Genomic DNA, 17,714 nt, shown 5'->3' on the forward strand with positions numbered 1-17,714 from the left:
CCATTGCAGCATCCCTGCAGTCACGTGATCAAAGTTCAGAGGCTTGGCAACTGACTCGTACTTATGACGGTCACACTTTTGCGACCTTCTGACCAGCAAAATCCATGGGGAGGCCAGATTCACTTCACAACCGTGTTAATAACTGAACAACTGCAGTGATTTACTTAACAACGGACGTATAATGGAGGCAAAACTCACTTAACCACTGTCTCTCTTAGCAACCAAACTTTTGGGCTCCATTTTCGCTATCGGTGCACAGTGTGGCACGTAGCGGTTAGCAATCCAATACTACTACTGGTATCCATAGTGATGCTTGGCAAAAACCAAAACTGGATTCATTTAACAACCAGTACATTTTTTAATCAACAATCCTGGTGTTCGTTTACGCCTGTGGCACTTGCTTAATGACTGTTGCAAAAAAACCTTGCAAAATCTCCAAGTCTCCAGAGAGGGGCAGCATACAAATCTATAAATTAATTACATTAATTACATTATTTACATTAAAAAATTAGATTAGATTAGATTAGATTAGATTAGATTAGATTAGATTAGATTAGATTAGATTAGATTAGATTAGATTAGATTAGATTAGATTAGATTAGATTAGATTAGATTAGATTAGATTAGATTAGATTAGATTAGATTAGATTAGATTAGATTAGATTAGATTAGATTAGATTAGATTAGATTAGATTAGATTAAATTAAATTAAATTAAATTAAATTAAATTAAATTAAATTAAATTAAATTAAATTAAATTAAATTAAATTATTGAATTGAATTAAATTAAATTAAATTAAAAACCCCTGAATGACGACCACAATTTACAACTAATTCTCGGTCCTATGACAATTGTAAATTGAGGGCAATCTTGGTGTTGTGGTCGGCTTCAGGCCAGCTCCTATGGCTGCTGATTTGGACTCAGAGGAGTGGGAGCCGTCTGATTTCAGAAGACCCGTCTGGCTGGAAGAGGAATCAGATAGTGAACCAGAAGGAGAAAGGGATGAGGAAAAGGTTGGAGACGAAGAAAGGGAAATGGAGCCGGTCAGATCTCCAGCCAGAGTTTCATCTGAATCAGACGGGGGGAGGACTTAATGAACGATCCTATTCTCAATGTTCGGGTCAGGAAAATGCTGGGATGTCAAGAGCAGCTGCACAAACACAAAAACAGATTCTAGGTCACAGGTGCTAAGAATTAATTAATTCAAGGCGCTGTTGCAGCCTTGAAAAAGGGGAGGGGAACCACAGGAAGGGTGAAGGCCCTGTTTCCTCCCAGGAGATTCCTAGAGAGGCCCCACGGAGGCTTCTCCCCGCCTTTTCCAGTCCTGTTTACTCCCAGGAAATTCCTAGAGAGGCCCCCCTGAGGGTTCTTTGCACCTTATCCGGCCCTGTTTCCTCCCAGGAGATTTTTTCCGGCACTGTTTCCTCCCAGGAGATCCCTAGAAAGGCCCCACGGAGGTTCCTCCCCTCCTTTTCCGGCCCTGTTTCCTCCCAGGAGATCCCTAGAGAGGCCCCACAGAGGCTTCTCCCTGCCTTTTCCGGCACTGTTTCATCCCAGGAGATTCCTACAGAGCCCCCACGGAGGCTTCTCCCCGCCTTTTCCGGCACTGTTTCCTCCCAGGAGATTCCTACAGAGGCCCCACAGAGGCTTCTCCCCTCCTTTTCCGGCCCTGTTTCCTCCCCGGAGATTCCTGGAGAGGCCCCACAAAGGCTTCTCCCTGCCTTTTCCGGTTACAGTTTCAGAGGCTCGGGTTTTTAAATGAGACGAGGCAAAAAAATCTTGAACACCCGGTTCTTATCTAGAAAAGTTCGTAAGTAGAGGTGTATAATTCATTTTTTTTTCAGTGCCAACTCTTGTGCAAGGGTGGGACTGTTCCTAGCAGTCACGAAACGAATAGGTCATAAGTTGAGGACTACCTGTATTTTCCCCGTCTTGGCAGCCAGGGTGAGCGGGGTCAGCCCTCGGCGGTTGGTGATTTCCTCCAGTCGGAGGGTGGGGTTGATCCTCGCCCCCAGGATCAGCACGTCGTTGTACATCTTGGTGACAAATTTGGTGTTGTCGTCAGTGTCGTCAGCGATTTCCACCAGGGCGTGGAGGACGGTGTTGCCGATCGAATCCTGCTCGGCAATGTTGGCCGGCTGGTACGGATTCTCCAGCAGGAACTTGACGATGTTCAGCTGGTTGGTGCAGGCGGCGAGAGAAAGGGGCAGCTCTCCTGCGGGGCCAAAATCCAACAGGAAAGAGGCGCATGAGACAGTGGGGACCCTCGGGCTCCATTTGAACGGAATTGAACATCCCCGGTTACTTCGTCGACGTACGATGCGACAGAAGGCCCAAATTTAACCCACTGGCTATGCAGGGTTTGCCCTACTTTACGACCTTTCTCGCCTCGGTTGTAAAGCGAATCACTGCCATTGTAGCCCAGGTGTTAAGTGAATCTGCCTTCCCGATCGACTTGGCTTATCGGACGTTCGTAAAAGGGGATCGCATAACACACACACACACACACACACACCGGATGCCACACAAGTCCATGGGGAAGCTTAACGAATGTGTGATTAACTTAACAACGGCGGTGGTTCACTTAACGACAGAGGAAAGAAAGGTCGTAAAATGGGGCAAAATTAACTTAATTTTTTTTTTGCTTAACAACGTAAAAAATTTTCTGTTATGTTAGAAATAACAAAAGAAACTTAGATCGTTTTAAAAAATCAAAAGAGTATTTATTGGAGAGTAATAATAATAGTAGTAGTAGTAGTAGTAGTAGTAGTAATAATAATAACAATAATAATAATAATAATAATAATAATAATAATAATAATAATAACAACAGTTTGCAAAGTGCGATGGATTTTTTAGCCTGACCTCAAATTGAGGTTTCAGCCAAAAGCCACGCTTAGAATTTCAAAAGCATTACATTTTATAGTCTCTACCTCAACGCCCCCCCTCCAATACTCCTCCTATTGGATACATAACTACTCCATAATGTCTGAGAGACAACAACATCTCTGACATCTTCATCAACACCTCCCCATTATTGCCCATAAAATATTTTGCAAGCATTGCACTTCCTTATCTCTATTGCCTTGGCATTAGAGTGAAGGGCTGCAAAAAATTTTACTACCACACTGCGGGTGTGGCTTATTTTTGTGGGTGTGGCTTGCCGGCCATGTGACCAGATGGGAGTGGCTTGATGATCATGTGACTGGTGTTTCTTAAAGGTCATGTGACTGGCTTAAAGATGGCCAACTTGACGTCACTCACCTCAAGGGTTTGGTTTAGGGTGCCTGGCCTCTCCTCACCTCAAAGAGATACAATTTCCCTATCTATTTACTATTACTGAAGATCCCAAATACAGTGATACCTCGTCTTACGAACTTAATTGGTTCCGGGAGGAGATTCGTAAGGCAAAATGTTCGTAAGATGAAACAATGTTTCCCATAGGAAACAATGTAAAACTGATTAATCCGCGCAAGCAAAAAAAAAAATATCGCAAAAACGGTGCTCCGCTGGGCGGCGCCACCCAGCTGTCACCTTTTGAAACAGCATTCTCCCAAACACCGAACCCAGAAGTTCGGCAAAAGTTCGGGTTCGGGTTCGGGAGGCCAGCGAGAAGCACCGCTGCCCAGCTGTCACCTTTGCAGAAGAGCCCTGGAGCGGTCAGCTGGTCGGGAGGCTTAAACGGAGGTGGGGAATCCCAATAGGGAATTCCAGGGGTGGAGCTTTGACGTCACGAAGACGTCCTTCCTGGAGTCCATGTTTCAGCCGGCCAGGAAGGACGTCTTCGTGACATCAAAGCTCTGCCCCTGGAATTCCCTATTGGGATTCCCCACCTCCGTTTGAGCCTCCCGACCAGCCGACAGCTCCACAGCTCTTCTGCAAAGGTGACAGCCAGGCGTCGTTGCTTCTCAGCGGCCTCCCAAACCCGAACGCTAAACCCGAACTTTTGCCCAACTTCCGGGTTCGGCGTTTGTCGCGGCGGGTTCGTAAGGTGAAAAAAATTCGTAAGAAGAGTCAAAAAAATTCCGAAACCCAGGTTCGTATCTCGAAAAGTTTGTATGACGAGGGGTTCGTATCACGAGGTTCTACTGTATACTATTTAATTCTATGTATATATGCCATAGGTATACATACATATTACACACTGGAACACAAAAATATATATTATCTGCTATACAGCTCTTCTAAAATTATACACATTCAACCTCATTTACTGCGATAGGAAAAACATACCAGAACCCAGAAGGGGGAAAAGGAAAAAAATTCAAAGTTTTTCCACTGGTTCTGTGTACCTGACCGTACACGTAGAAGCCCATCTAACTAACAAAAGAATAAAAATTTTCTTGTACATACAGTTGTGCTTGTATTTTGGGAGAAACATCAAAAGCAACATGAGAAAATATTATTTTACTGAAAGAGTAGTAGATGCTTGGAACAAACTTCCAGCAGGCGTGGTAGATGTGCCACAAGGGTCTGTTCTGGGTCCTATTCTTTTTAATATGTTTGTGAGTGACATAGGGGAAGGTCTGGTAGGGAAGGTTTGCCTATTTGCCGATGACTCTAAAGTGTGCAATAGGGTTGATATTACTGGAGGCGTCAGCAATATGGTAAATGATTTAGCTTTACTAGATAAATGGTCAAAGCAATGGAAACTGCAGTTTAATGTTTCCAAATGTAAAATAATGCACTTGGGGAAAAGGAATCCTCAATCTGACTATTGTATTGGCAGTTCTGTGTTAGCAAATACTTCAAAAGAAAAGGATTTAGGCGTAGTGATTTCTGACAGTCTCAAAATGGGTGAACAGTGCAGTCAGGCAGTAGGGAAAGCAAGTAGGATGCTTGGCTGCATAGCTAGAGGTATAACAAGCAGGAAGAGGGAGATTATGATCCCGCTATATAGAATGCTGGTGAGACCACATTTGGAATACTGTGTTCAGTTCTGGAGACCTCACCTACAAAAAGATATTGACAGAATTGAAGGGGTCCAAAGACGGGCTACAAGAATGGTGGAAGGTCTTAAGCATAAAACGTATCAGGAAAGACTTAATGAACTCAATCTGTAGAGTCTGGAGGACAGAAGGAAAAGGGGGGACATGATCGAAACATTTAAATATATTAAAGGGTTAAATAAGGTCCAGGAGGGAAGTGTTTTTAATAGGAAAGTGAACACAAGAACAAGGGGACACAATCTGAGGTTAGTTGGGGGAAAGATCAAAAGCAACATGAGAAAATATTATTTTACTGAAAGTGTAGTAGATCCTTGGAACAAACTTCCAGCAGACGTAGTTGGTAAATCCACAGGAACTGAATGTAAACATGCCTGGGATAAACATAGATCCATCCTAAGATAAAATACAGGAAATAGTATAAGGGCAAACTAGATGGACCAGGAGGTCTTTTTCTGCCGTCAATCTTCTATGTTTCTATCTACATGTATTTTCTTCAACTATCTTAAAGCAACCTTACGTTTAACAAGTTCAGCCTGGAAAGGACCCTGCAGGTCATCCAGTCCAACCCCCTGCCCAAGCAGAATTACCGTAAATCTCCTACATTTATATAAATTTCTATATACTGTACTATTTTTTTAAAACTTTCCTGTTCATACAGTTTTGCTTGTAAGTCCAGGACTAGCTGTAGGAGGGGGTTGAAACAGTTATAACCATTTATATGGGTTAAAATGATAATTGGGAAGGGTAACTGCGGAAAGTTGAGGATTGCCTCTCCAATGTGTGTATGGGGGGGGGGGGCGTCTCCATAAAACATATAATCATTGGTTTAGAAGGGATCTTAAATGTCTTCTAGTCCAACCCAACTGCTCTAGAAGCATCAATCCATCCTAAGATAAAATACAGGAAATAGTATAAGGGCAGACAAGATGGACCAGGAGGTCTTTTTCTGCCGTCAATTTATGTTTCTATGTTTCTAATCATAGCCTCTTAAATAAAAATTAAATAAAATTAAAATTAAAATTAAAATTAAAATTAAAATTAAAATTAAAATTAAAATTAAAATTAAAATTAAAATTAAAATTAAAATTAAAATTAAAATTAAAATTAAAATTAAAATTAAAATTAAAATTAAAATTAAAATTAAAATTAAAATTAAAATTAAAATTAAAATTAAAATTAAAATTAAAATTAAAATTAAAATTAAAATTAAAATTAAAATTAAAATTAAAATTAAAATTAAAATTAAAATTAAAATTAAAATTAAAATTAAAATTAAAATTAAGATATTTTTGGACAAGCATTTGAAAGTTGGCTTTGATTTTACCGAAATAAAATCCTGGCTTTCCCTTGATATTCTGGAAAAATTCCCCATGGGCTCTTGCGTGGATGTCCGCCCCGTTTTCCACCAAGAGGTTGACCAGGTACATGTTGCGCCTCTCAATGGCGATGTGGAGGGCCGTCTGACCTACAACGACAAACCCCATTAGATCAGGATTTCTTAACATTGCTAGCTTGACAATGGGTGGACTTCAAGTCCCAGAATTCCTCAGCCAGCATGGGTGGACTTCAAGAATGATAGCAGTCTTCCAATATCTTAGGGGTTGCCCCAAAGAAGAGGCAGTCAACCTATTCTCCAAAGCACCTGAAGATAGGACAAAAAGCAACGGGTGGAAACTAAGCAAGGAGAGAAGTACTTTAGAACTAAGGAGAAATTTCCTGACAGTCAGAATGGTTGATCAGTGGAACAGCTTGCCTCCAGAAGTTGTGAATGCTCCAACACTGGAGGTTTTTAAGCAGATGTTGGATAACCATCTGCCTAAAGTAATGTAGGGTTTCCTGCCTAAGTAGGGGGTTGGACTAGAAGATCTCAAAGATCCCTTCCAAAGTTGTTGTTGTTGTTGTTGTTGTTGTTGTTATTATTATTAATAATATTTATTTATTTATTTATTTGTTTGTTTGTTTATTTATTTATTTATTTATTTATTTATTTATTTATTTATTTATTTATTTATTTATTTATTTATTTATTTATTTATTTATTTATTTATTTATTTATTTATTTATTTATTTATTTATTTATTTATTTATTTATTTATTTATTTATTTATTTATTTATTTATTTATTTATTTATTTATTTATTTATTTATTTATTTATTAGATTTGTATGCCGCCCCTCTCCGTAGACTCGGGGCGGCTCACAACAGTGATAAAGAACAATATGTATTGACAAATCTAATAATTTAAAATCTAAAATAGCAATTGTACATTTAAAAAATCTAAAAACAAGGAACCCCAATATAAAAAACATACATAGTCATATCATGCACTAATAATAATAATAATAATAATAATAATAATAATAATAATAATTTGATAATGATGATGATGATAATAATAATAATAATAATAACAATAATAATAATAATAATAATAATAATTATTATTATTATTATTATTATTATTATTATTATTATTATTATTATTATCATCATCATTAGTCCCAGAATTCCTCAGCCAGCATGGGTGCACTTTTTTTAAAGAATTAGAATAATTAGAATAATAACACAGTTGGAAGGGACCTTGGAGGTCTTCTAGTCCAACCCCCTGATTAGGCAGGAAATCCTACACCACTTCAGACAAATGGTTATCCAACATTTGGGTGAAGTAATAGTAATGCTGGGAAATAATAGTTCAGACAATGTTCATTGATTTACCAATTTTAAATAGGCCTAAGCATTTAAAATAAAATAAGAAGGTTTGAAAAAATTGTTCTTTAAGTAAAATTACATGAAGATTACAAACAAGAAATTTATTGAATTTATTGATGATGAGGAAATATTAAGGCACAATAATAATGAAATAAAGGGAGTAGGAAAAGGTAAATATGGGGAGATTGAGCACACACTGAAAATATAAATAGATTAGGAGATGATTGCACTGGGTATACAGTGATGATTACACTGGGTTTGCAGTGAAAGATTATTAGTGTAGGGCATTATAATGTAACAGTGTAAGAATAGATTGAATGATGGATAAATTGGGAATTACTATGGTAAAAAAACAAAAACCTATATTGGTTTGAAGGCTATCTGAGTGGTGGCTGTGGCTTAGAGGTAGAGCTCTCGCATCCGAATCAGGAAGTTGTGAGTTTGATCCTAGGTAGAGGCAGATATTTCTCTCCCTGGGCACAAGGAGAATATACTGTATCTGCTGAATAAAACTCCGCATTGGCAAGAGGGAAGGGCACCCGGCCATTAAAACACTCTGCTAGCTCCATTCAGTTGCAAAGGATGATGGGGTCATTAAATGAAGATGATTTGAAGGCTATCATCTGAGGCTGCACTGATCTAGGAGCCGCACTGATCTAGGGGTTGGACTTGATGACCTCTGAGGTCCCTGTCTACCCTTCCAGATTACATCTTTCATTGATATGCTTTATTCCTATATCTTCTCTTCTATTCTTTCTTAGATATATTTTACTATGAGTATCTCCTCTATAACCTTCATCATGTATTTTACTATGTGTATACCCACTAAAACTCTCATTGTGTATTGGACAAAATCAATCAATCAATAAAATAAATAAATACATCTCCCCAAAAACCTTGAAGAAGATGGCTCTCCTCGGTTCCATCTTTGTTAGGACTCTCTCCATATACTGGTTTGGCAATATACTGGCTGCAGGTGTTGCAGACCTCCACAAGGGGGAGCTAGAGTTCATAGCTTATTTCTCAAGTCAACCTCTCTGTTTCTCTTTGTCTGACTAATCACTGTTAGGTTTGCTCTGCAAAAATGTCTCCGCAATCTCTCTGTACTGTAGTCATGTATTGTAGCTAAAATGTGTTTAGGCTTTGTTGTGTTTGGGCCTGGGCCAGCCGTTGCTCCCACAGATGGGAGAGACGTGACACAAAGTGAATGCGAAAGCCTGGCTGACAGCCAGGAAGACGTGGCAGATAGCCAGGAGGACGAGGCCACTGGTTCGCAGGATTCAGCAGACAGCCCAGGGGATTTGGCATGCAGTCCCTCAGACAGTCTTTCGTCCCTGGGTTCTTCTGCAGATCAATATATTGATCTGCGTAGCCGAAGAGCTATGCAAAGAAGGGATCGCTTTAAGGCGTATTACAAGTCATTAAAGGAGCACCTGGGCTGGGTGTGGTTCTTATACTGAGGGCTGGGTGTGCTTCCCTTAATGAGGGCTAAAGGGATAAAAGGGAACAAAGGCCAAGGCAAACTGTGGCTGTTTATCTGTGTTGTTTTGTGGTTCCTGCTCTGAAGTTTCTGTTCCGTGCCGTTGGAGTTTTCAACCCAGCTTTTTCAGACACGTGGGAGGTGAAACCTCTGGGACTTGCTGCTTGCTCCAAAGATTCAAAAGGACTCCTGAAACGTCTTTGCTCATTCCAGGTTGTCTTTGTTTGTTTTCTCCTGTGTTTTTGTATGCAGCTGAAGTAAGCCTTGCACTATCATTGTTTTTGGACACTAAGAACTGTTTTGAGTAACCCTTTTTTGTTTATTTAATACAAGTTTGCTGATTAGCAGAGCACGTGTGTGTTTGATTTCTTTTCCTTGGACTGTTACGCATTGCCTGAGCCAGTCAGGCAGAACAGGTATATCTGTGTGTTGCTGAGTAGTTATTCACAACTAATCTCAATATAAACATTTCTGTGTGTGCACAACCTTGGTAAACAAGGATTCCTCTGCTCATACATGAACAATCCTTACCCTTGTAATAGCCGTCTGTGTATCCGGCGTTGACAAACTCCTTCAGGCATTCAGTCTTCTCCGCAATCTCCAGCAGGAGAGGGATGGTGTCGTTGCGGCCGTTGTGTAGGTTGAGCATGGCCTTCAGCAGGCAGGTCTTGCCGGTGTCAGGCTCTGTGCGTCGAGACACGGAATTAGAGCGAACGGGGGTGAGTCAAGATGGCAGCACCCGACGAGACGATGCAAGCTCCCCCAGGCCCAAAGGTGGTTTTTTTTTCAAGAGGCAGTTGGACTTTCTTTTTATTTTTTCTTTTGAAGATTTTATTTATTTCTAATTTATTTATTTAGATTTCTATGCCGTCCTTCTCAACCAACTCAGGGTGACTTACTGCATAATAAATACAATACAGAACATGTAGAAATCTAATACAGTGGTACCTCTACTTATAAACTTAATTCGTTCCGTGACCAGGTTCTTAAGTAGAAAAGTTTGTAAGAAGAAGCAATTTTTCCCATAGGAATCAATGTAAAAGCAAATAATCTGTGCGATTGGGGGTGGAGGCCCTGTTTCCTCCCAGGAGATTCCTAGAGAGGCCCCACGGAGGCTTCTCCCTGCCTTTTCCGGCCCTGTTTCCTCCCAGGAGATTCCTAGAGAGGCCCAACAGAGGCTTATCCCTGCCTTTTCCGGCCATATTTCCTCCCAGGAGATTCCTGAGAGGCCCCACAGAGGCTTCTCCCTGACTTTTCCAGCCCTGTTTCCTCCCAGGAGATTCCTAGAGAGGCCACACGGAGGCTTCTCCCTGCCTTTTCCAGCCCTGTTTCCTCCCAGGAGATTCCTAGAGAGGCCCCACGGAGGCTTCTCCCTGCCTTTTCCAGTTACAGTTTCGGAGGCTCGGGTTTGTAAGTGGAAAATGGTTCTTGAGAAAAGGCGGTTCTTATCTAGAAAAGTTCGTAAGTAGAGGCGTTCTTAGGTAGAGATATCATTGTATTACAAATCTAAAAATTAAATCCTTCCAGAGGAGGAATATCAGGTAAAGTGGATTTAATAGCTATAAGATGACGTAAAGTTGTAAGCTGATGCAATAGGAATGGTTCAGCATTGACATTGCCAGTTTAAGACTCCGATGGGGACCACACAAGATCATTGCCGGGTTAAGAGGTGTCTATATATAAGTGGCCATTAGAGGGCGTATCTCTCTCTCACACACACACATTGTGTATTTCATTGCTCTCCCTGTATCATAGCAGTGCGACAAGATATCTACCATGTATATGTATGTACAGTGTTCCCTCGATTTTCGCGGGTTCGAACTTTGCAAATAGCCTATACCACGGTTTTTAAAAAAATATTAATTAAAAAATACTTCGTGTTTTTTTTTCCTATACCACAGTTTTCCCCGCCCGATGATGTCATACATCATCGCCAAACTAATAATTTTTGCAATTAAATAACAAAAAAAAATATTGTTAATAAATAATTATGTTTATAAATATCAGGATCACTAAGTGTCTTATTCAAAGGTGAGTACCAGTAATAATGATGAGTAAATGGTTGTTAAGGGAATGGGAAATGGTAATTTAGGGGTTTAAAGTGTTAAGGGAAGGCTTGTGATACTGTCCATAGCCAAAAATGGTGCATTTACTTCCGCATCTCTACTTCGCGGAAATTCGACTTTTGTAGGCGGTCTCGGAACGCATCCCCCGTGAAAATCAAGGGAACACTGTATATATTTAGTTGTATATAAACCACTGTTAGTTCTGTAAAGGCTCTGCTGTGCGCTGTGTGCTGTTTTTTACTCCTAAATTTATCTCATAATACTAGTCAGGCTGCAAAACTCTGGTAGTCCCTTCCAACTCTCTTATTCTGATATGTGTGCACACCCTTGGTTCTGTCATTTACCTTTAAACTCTGGATCGGACAAGCTTTTTAGTGATTCCAGCAAGTAGATCAACAAATCATCCAGCTGGCTGGGATCTCCTTGTGCGACGGCATCAAAAAGACTCCTCCGGTCGTATATCTTGAAAGTTTTCCCAGTGCATACGCCGATGGATGCGGTGGACAGTAGCCTGCCGAAGGGACAAAGAGTGGGTGAGATTTGCTGAAGTCTTTTTTCCTGGTGAGACCGGTCTATTTATATTTATTTATTTATTTGATTATGTTCAATTCAGAAGAATTAGGAAAGAAAAAAATATATGTATAGGTATATATATATATGTAGATATGTACTGTATATATAGAAACATAGAAACATAGAAGACTGACGGCAGAAAAAGACCTCATGGTCCATCTAGTCTGCCCTTATACTATTTCCTGTATTTTATCTTACAATGGATATATGTTTATCCCAGGCATGTTTAAATTCGGTTACTGTGGATTTCCCAACCACGTCTGCTGGAAGTTTGTTCCAAGGATCTACTACTCTTTCAGTAAAATAATATTTTCTCATGTTGCCTTTGATCTTTCCCCCAACTAACCATTTGCTTTGACCATTTATCTAGTAACGCTAAATCATTTACCCTATTACAGACCCCTCCAGGAATATCAACCCTATTGCACACTTTAGAGTCATCGGCAAATAGGCAAACCTTCCCTACCAAACCTTCCCCTATGTCACTCACAAACATATTAAAAAGAATAGGACCCAGAACAGACCCTTGTGGCACACCGCTTGTAACCTGTCTCTGCTCAGAATACTCGCCATTAACAATAACTCTCTGATGTCTATGCTTCAGCCAGCTTGAAATCCACTGAACTATCCAGGGATTAAGTCCAATCTTCACTAATTTATCTATCAGCTCTTTATGTGGAACCGTATCAAAGGCTTTGCTGAAGTCCAGATAGGCAATATCCACGGCACCACCTTGATCCAACACCTTTGTGACATAGTCAAAGAACTCAATGAGATTAGTCTGACACGATTTGCCTTCAGTAAAGCCATGCTGATTTGGGTCCAATAAGTTATTGTTTTTTAGATGCTGATTTATCCTCTTTTTGAGTAGAGTCTCCATCATTTTAACTACAACTGATGTCAAGCTAACTGGCCTGCAGTTACCAGCTTCTTCTCTACTGCCCTTCTTGTGGATAGGCACAACACTGGCCATTCTCCAATCCTCATGAACATCTCCTGTTAACAAGGATTGGTTAAACAAATCAGTCAGGGGGGTAGCAATGACAGATCTGAGTTCTTTAAGAACTCTGGGGTGGATGCCATCTGGACCCATTGTCTTATTTATCTTTAATCTTTCAAGTTCTTCTAAGACATGGCTTCTAAGATCACTGGAGCTGAATCCGTACAGCTGGAAGCAATGCTATATCCCTCTGTAGTATTATTTTGTAAGGTGTCTTTTGAGAAAACTGAACAGAAGTAGCTACTGAAATGGTCAGCGATCTCCTTATTCCCATCAATGCATGTATTATTCCCGGTACTAAGCTTTGTGATGCTGCAGTTTTTCTTCTTCCTATCACTAATATATCTGAAGAAGGTTTTATCCCCCTTCTTTACAGATTTTGCTATTTCTTCCTCTTTTGAGGCTTTAGCAGCATATATTATCTGTTTCGCCTCCTTCTGTCTCATTTTATACACCTCTCTATTGGCTATACTTCCAGACTCTTTATACCTCCTATAGGCAGCCTTTTTTTCATTGACTATAGCCCTTACATCATTGCTAAACCATAGCGGTTTCTTTTGTCACATTTTTTTTTGCTGAATTTGAAAATTAAGAGAGACTAGGATAGATCTATTTCGACCTTATTTTGGCCTCATCAGCTAGCCATACCCTCACTGGGACTTGAACCTGCAACCTTTGCATTGTAAAGCAGAGAATTAACCTCTAGGTTACAGTATCCAATCCCTTCAGCTCTGCACTATATATATATATATATATATTATTTATGTATTTATTTATAGTGGATAAAACAAGAATGTAGAAATATATAAAAGTGTCTATAAACCTAGCAAGTAAAGAAGATAGATACACATGTAAATAGTATTCATTTGTTTGTTTGTTTGTTTGTTTGTTTGTTTAATAATAATAATAATAATAATAATTTATTAGATTTGTATGCTGCCCCTCTCCGAAGACTCGGGGCGGCTCACAACAAGCGATAAAACAATATTGTACAGGCACAAATCTAATATTAAGAAAAAACTAAAAAACCCTATCAATTAAAAACCAAACAGCACATACATACCAAACATAAATTATAATAAGCTTGGGGGAAAGGTGTCTCAAATCCCCCATGCCTGGCGGTATAGATGGGTCTTAAGTAGTTTACGGAAGACGAGGAGGGTGGGAGCAGTTCTAATCTCCGGGGGGAGTTGATTCCAGAGGGCCGGGGCCGCCACAGAGAAGGCTCTTCCCCTGGGGCCCGCCAGACGACATTGTTTAGTCGACGGGACCCGGAGAAGGCCAACTCTGTGGGAGCTTATCGGCCGCTGGGATTCGTGCGGTAGTAGGCGGTTCCGGAGGTATTCTGGTCCAATATTGTTTATTTATTTATTTATTTATTTATTAGATTTGTATGCCGCCCCTCTCCGTAGACTCGGGGCGGCTAACAACAATAGTAGGTTCATCTGTGACTATTGTCTAAATCAATATTATGTGTACATTTATTTTTTATATACACTAACACATTATTATATTATATTATATTATATTATATTATATTATATTATATTATATTATATTATATTATATTATATTATATTATATTATATTATATTATATTATATTATATTATATTATATTATATTATATTATATTATATTATATTATATTATATTATATTATATTATATTATATTATATTATATTATATTATATTATATTATATTATATTATATTATATTATATTATATTATATTATATTATATTATATTATATTATATTATATTATATTATATTATATTATATTATTTTATATTATATTATATTATATTATATTATATTATATTATATTATATTATTATATTGTATTATATTGTATTTTTATTTAATTTTATTTTTATGCAGCCCTTTTCCTTACATTCATGCCAGCTTACAACCTGTTAGCAATAGCCCTTCTTAACAGAGCCAATCTATTGCCTCCACAATCCGGGTCCTCATTTGACCCACCTTGGAAGGATGGAAGGCTGAGTCAACCTTGAGCCGGTGATGAGATTTGAACCACTGACCTACAGATCTACCAGTCAGCTTTAGTGGCCTGCAGTACTGCACTCTACCTGCTGCGCCACCTTGGCTCTTAGGGCAACCTATCAGGGCAACCTGGTCTATCCAATTGTGGGGCGGAGTATACTGCTTCCGCTTTCGGCTTTCAGTCCCAATCCAGGAGCCTTCACAGGCAGCTGCTTTCGCCCTACAAGGCATCAGACCAGATTACTTGCGGGACCACCTCCTGCCACCTGAGCCCCAGTGACCAGTCAGGTCCCACAGAGCCGGCCTTCTCCAGAGAGAGGTGGCATACAAATCTAATTAATAATAATAATGATAATAATAATAATAATAATAATAATAATAATAATAATAATATCCCATCAACTAGACAATGTTGCTTGGCAGAGCCTAGGGGAAGAGCCTTCTCTGTGGGGGGCCCACAGAGGGGCTCCCCCTGGAGATTCATGCCCTCCTCGCCTTCCGTAAGAACTTTAAAACCCATCTATGCTGCCAGGCCTGGGGTTGTCAGACCCCAGTTTCCGGCCGACCAATGCGATGTATGCTTGTTGTTGAATGTGAATGAAAGATTTGTAAAGTTCCAGGATTTTTAGAGTAGTTAATTATATTGATTGGATTTTAGATTTTGATATTGTATACTGTTTATTAGGTTGTGAGCTGCCCCGGAGAGGGGTGACATACAAATCCAATAAATGGATGGATGGATGGATAGATAGATAGATAGATAGATAGATAGATAGATAGATAGATAGATTCAGTAGGTTAATATATCTACCTAATATCCAAGCAGCGTGGGTTCAAATCCCAGAAGGGTATGACTAGCTGATGAGAACTAAATAGCTTGAAACAGATCTATACTAGTTGAGGGAGCTTAAGGAAATTAGCAATTCAGAATACCATGAGAAATGGAATAATTGGTATAATTGGATTGTCAATAAAGGCAAAAGACTGGGATAAAATGTGAAAGGACGTACAAAAAATGAGAAATATATAAACATGTAATGTGATATATGTATTTATAAAGAGGCTATTATAAGAAATGTAATAAACTTTTTTAAAAAGGCATAGTTCTGTATTAAGTTATAGAAATGTTGTTTTTAAAATTTGGAAAAACTAATAAATAAAACTTTTTTAAAGAAGGAAAGTGAGCAAGGGGAGGGGCGGCATACAAATCCAATAAACAAACAAACAAACAAACAAACAAACAAGGAGAGATTCAACCTGGAAATAAGGAGGAATTTTCTCAGAATGAGAACAAGCAATTGATGGAACAGAAGTTGCCTTTGGAAGTTGTGAGAGCTTCATCACTGGAGGTTTTCAAAACAAGACTGGATTGCCATCTGTCAGAAATGGTGTAGGGTCTCCTGCTTGAGCGGGGGTTGGTCTAGATGACCCACAAGGTCCCTTGCAACTCTGTTAATCTGTTAAACATACGACCCCTTCCAACCTTTACGATAGCCACTTACTTGGGACAGTGGTTCCCACACCGTCCTCTTTCCAACTTGAAGCTGAACTTAATGATGGGGTTGGAGTCCAGCTGCTCCATATGGTAGAAGGAATCCATGGGAGCCATGTCCTTGTCACAGTCGCCAATCCCGAATCGTGCCCGCCTGGCAAAGATGCTGTGTTTGGTGCCCTTGTTGCTGTTGTTGGGGGTGCCCGCTGCAGAGTCTTCACCATCCGTTTGATCGTCCGTGGTTTCGGATTCCTCCAGATCTGAGCTACCGAGCTTTCTCATCTTCCCCAGGATGCCCGTCATGGCTGGCTATGGAGGAGGATCGATGCCACCTGGAAGCTGCAAAGAAACACTGTTTGCAAATGAAGGGCCCTGAGTGCCCTCTGGATGGCTTTCTTGAAGACATTTCATGACCCAGCTGGGCAACATCATTGGTGCTAGAAAAGAGTGGGGATTGGGGAGAAAGAGCAAGGGGAGGAGGAGGAGGACAAGGAGGAGGACGAGAAGGTGGACGAGGACAAGGATGAAGATGAGGAGGACAAGGACAAGGAGGATGAGGACGAGGATGAGAAGAAGGAGGAGGAGGACAAGGATGAGGACGAGGAGGAAAAGGACAAGGAGGATGAGGATGAGGATAAGCATGAGGAGAAGGAGGAGGAGGACAAGGATGAGGAGGATAGGGATGATGATGAGGAGGAGGAGGAGCATGAGGAGGGTGAGGAGAACAAAGACAAGGAGGATGAGGACGATGACAAGGAGGATGAAGTGGACGAGGAGGAGGAGGAAGATAAGGATGACAAGGAGGAGGAGGACAAGGACGAGAAAGAGGAGGAGGACGAGGAGGAGGTGGATGAGGAGGAGGACAAAGACAAAGACAAGGACAAGGAAGACAAGGAGGATGAGAAGGACAAAGACGACAAGGAGGACAAGGAGGACGAGGAGGATGAGAAGGACAAAGACGACAAGGAGGACAAGGAGGACGAGGAGGATGAGAAGGACAAAGATGACAAGGAGGACGAGGAGGATGAGGACAGGAGGACAGGAGGACGAGGAGAAGGAGGAGGAGGAGGTGGACAAGGAAGAGGAGGAAGACAAAGACAAAGACAAGGACGAGGAGGACAAGGATGACGAGGAGGATGAGAAGGAAAAAGACGAGAAGGAGGAGAAGGAGGAGGAAGACAAGGAGGATGAGGAGGATGAGGAGGACAAGGACAAGGAGGGGGAGAAGGAGGAGAAGAACAAGGACGAGGAAGACAAGGACGACAATGAGGAGGAGGAGGAGAAGGAGGAGGTGGACGAGGAGAAGGACAAGAACAAAGATGAGGATGAGAAGGACAAACACAAGGAGGAGGAGGACAAGAAGGACGAGGACTATTGTGTCCTTAGTTCTCTTGGACTGGTTGCTTTCTTGCAGATGTTTCAAGACCCCACTAGGTAA

At 40.3% G+C, this 17,714-nt stretch overlaps 2 protein-coding genes across 2 annotated transcripts in view; one reads left to right on the plus strand and one right to left on the minus strand.

Annotated features, from left to right (window-relative positions):
• Positions 1-16,579, minus strand: part of TRPV1 (transient receptor potential cation channel subfamily V member 1) — a 39,512-nt gene extending 22,933 nt beyond the window's left edge. Inside the window, exons 1-5 of the mRNA XM_070731495.1 lie at positions 16,287-16,579; positions 11,550-11,716; positions 9,671-9,823; positions 6,275-6,415; positions 1,918-2,216 (exon numbers count right to left, since the gene is read on the minus strand). Coding sequence (XP_070587596.1) covers positions 1,918-2,216; positions 6,275-6,415; positions 9,671-9,823; positions 11,550-11,716; positions 16,287-16,579 — 1,053 coding nt within the window. The remainder of the gene's footprint in view (positions 1-1,917; positions 2,217-6,274; positions 6,416-9,670; positions 9,824-11,549; positions 11,717-16,286) is intronic.
• On the plus strand, positions 16,578-17,714 carry LOC139156213 (high mobility group nucleosome-binding domain-containing protein 5-like). Its single transcript, XM_070731509.1, has 3 exons — positions 16,578-16,634; positions 16,718-17,345; positions 17,380-17,714. Exons 1-3 carry the CDS (start codon positions 16,578-16,580, stop codon positions 17,712-17,714), a joined length of 1,020 nt encoding a protein of 339 aa, XP_070587610.1.

The sequence above is a fragment of the Erythrolamprus reginae genome, chromosome 1 (assembly GCF_031021105.1).
Source record: "Erythrolamprus reginae isolate rEryReg1 chromosome 1, rEryReg1.hap1, whole genome shotgun sequence".
In the NCBI taxonomy this organism is placed as follows: Eukaryota; Metazoa; Chordata; class Lepidosauria; order Squamata; family Dipsadidae; genus Erythrolamprus; species Erythrolamprus reginae.

What these genes read in the sequence shown, in the direction of transcription:
- LOC139156213 (XM_070731509.1), top strand. Translation starts at nt 16,578, where the DNA reads ATGGCTGGCTATGGAGGAGGATCGATGCCACCTGGAAGCTGCAAAGAA. An exon ending in GCTGCAAAGAAACACTGTTT is followed by an intron (nt 16,635 to 16,717) that starts GCAAATGAAGGG and finishes CATTGGTGCTAG; the next exon opens with AAAAGAGTGGGGATTGGGGA. An exon ending in AGGAGAAGGAGGAGGAGGAG is followed by an intron (nt 17,346 to 17,379) that starts GTGGACAAGGAA and finishes ACAAAGACAAAG; the next exon opens with ACAAGGACGAGGAGGACAAG.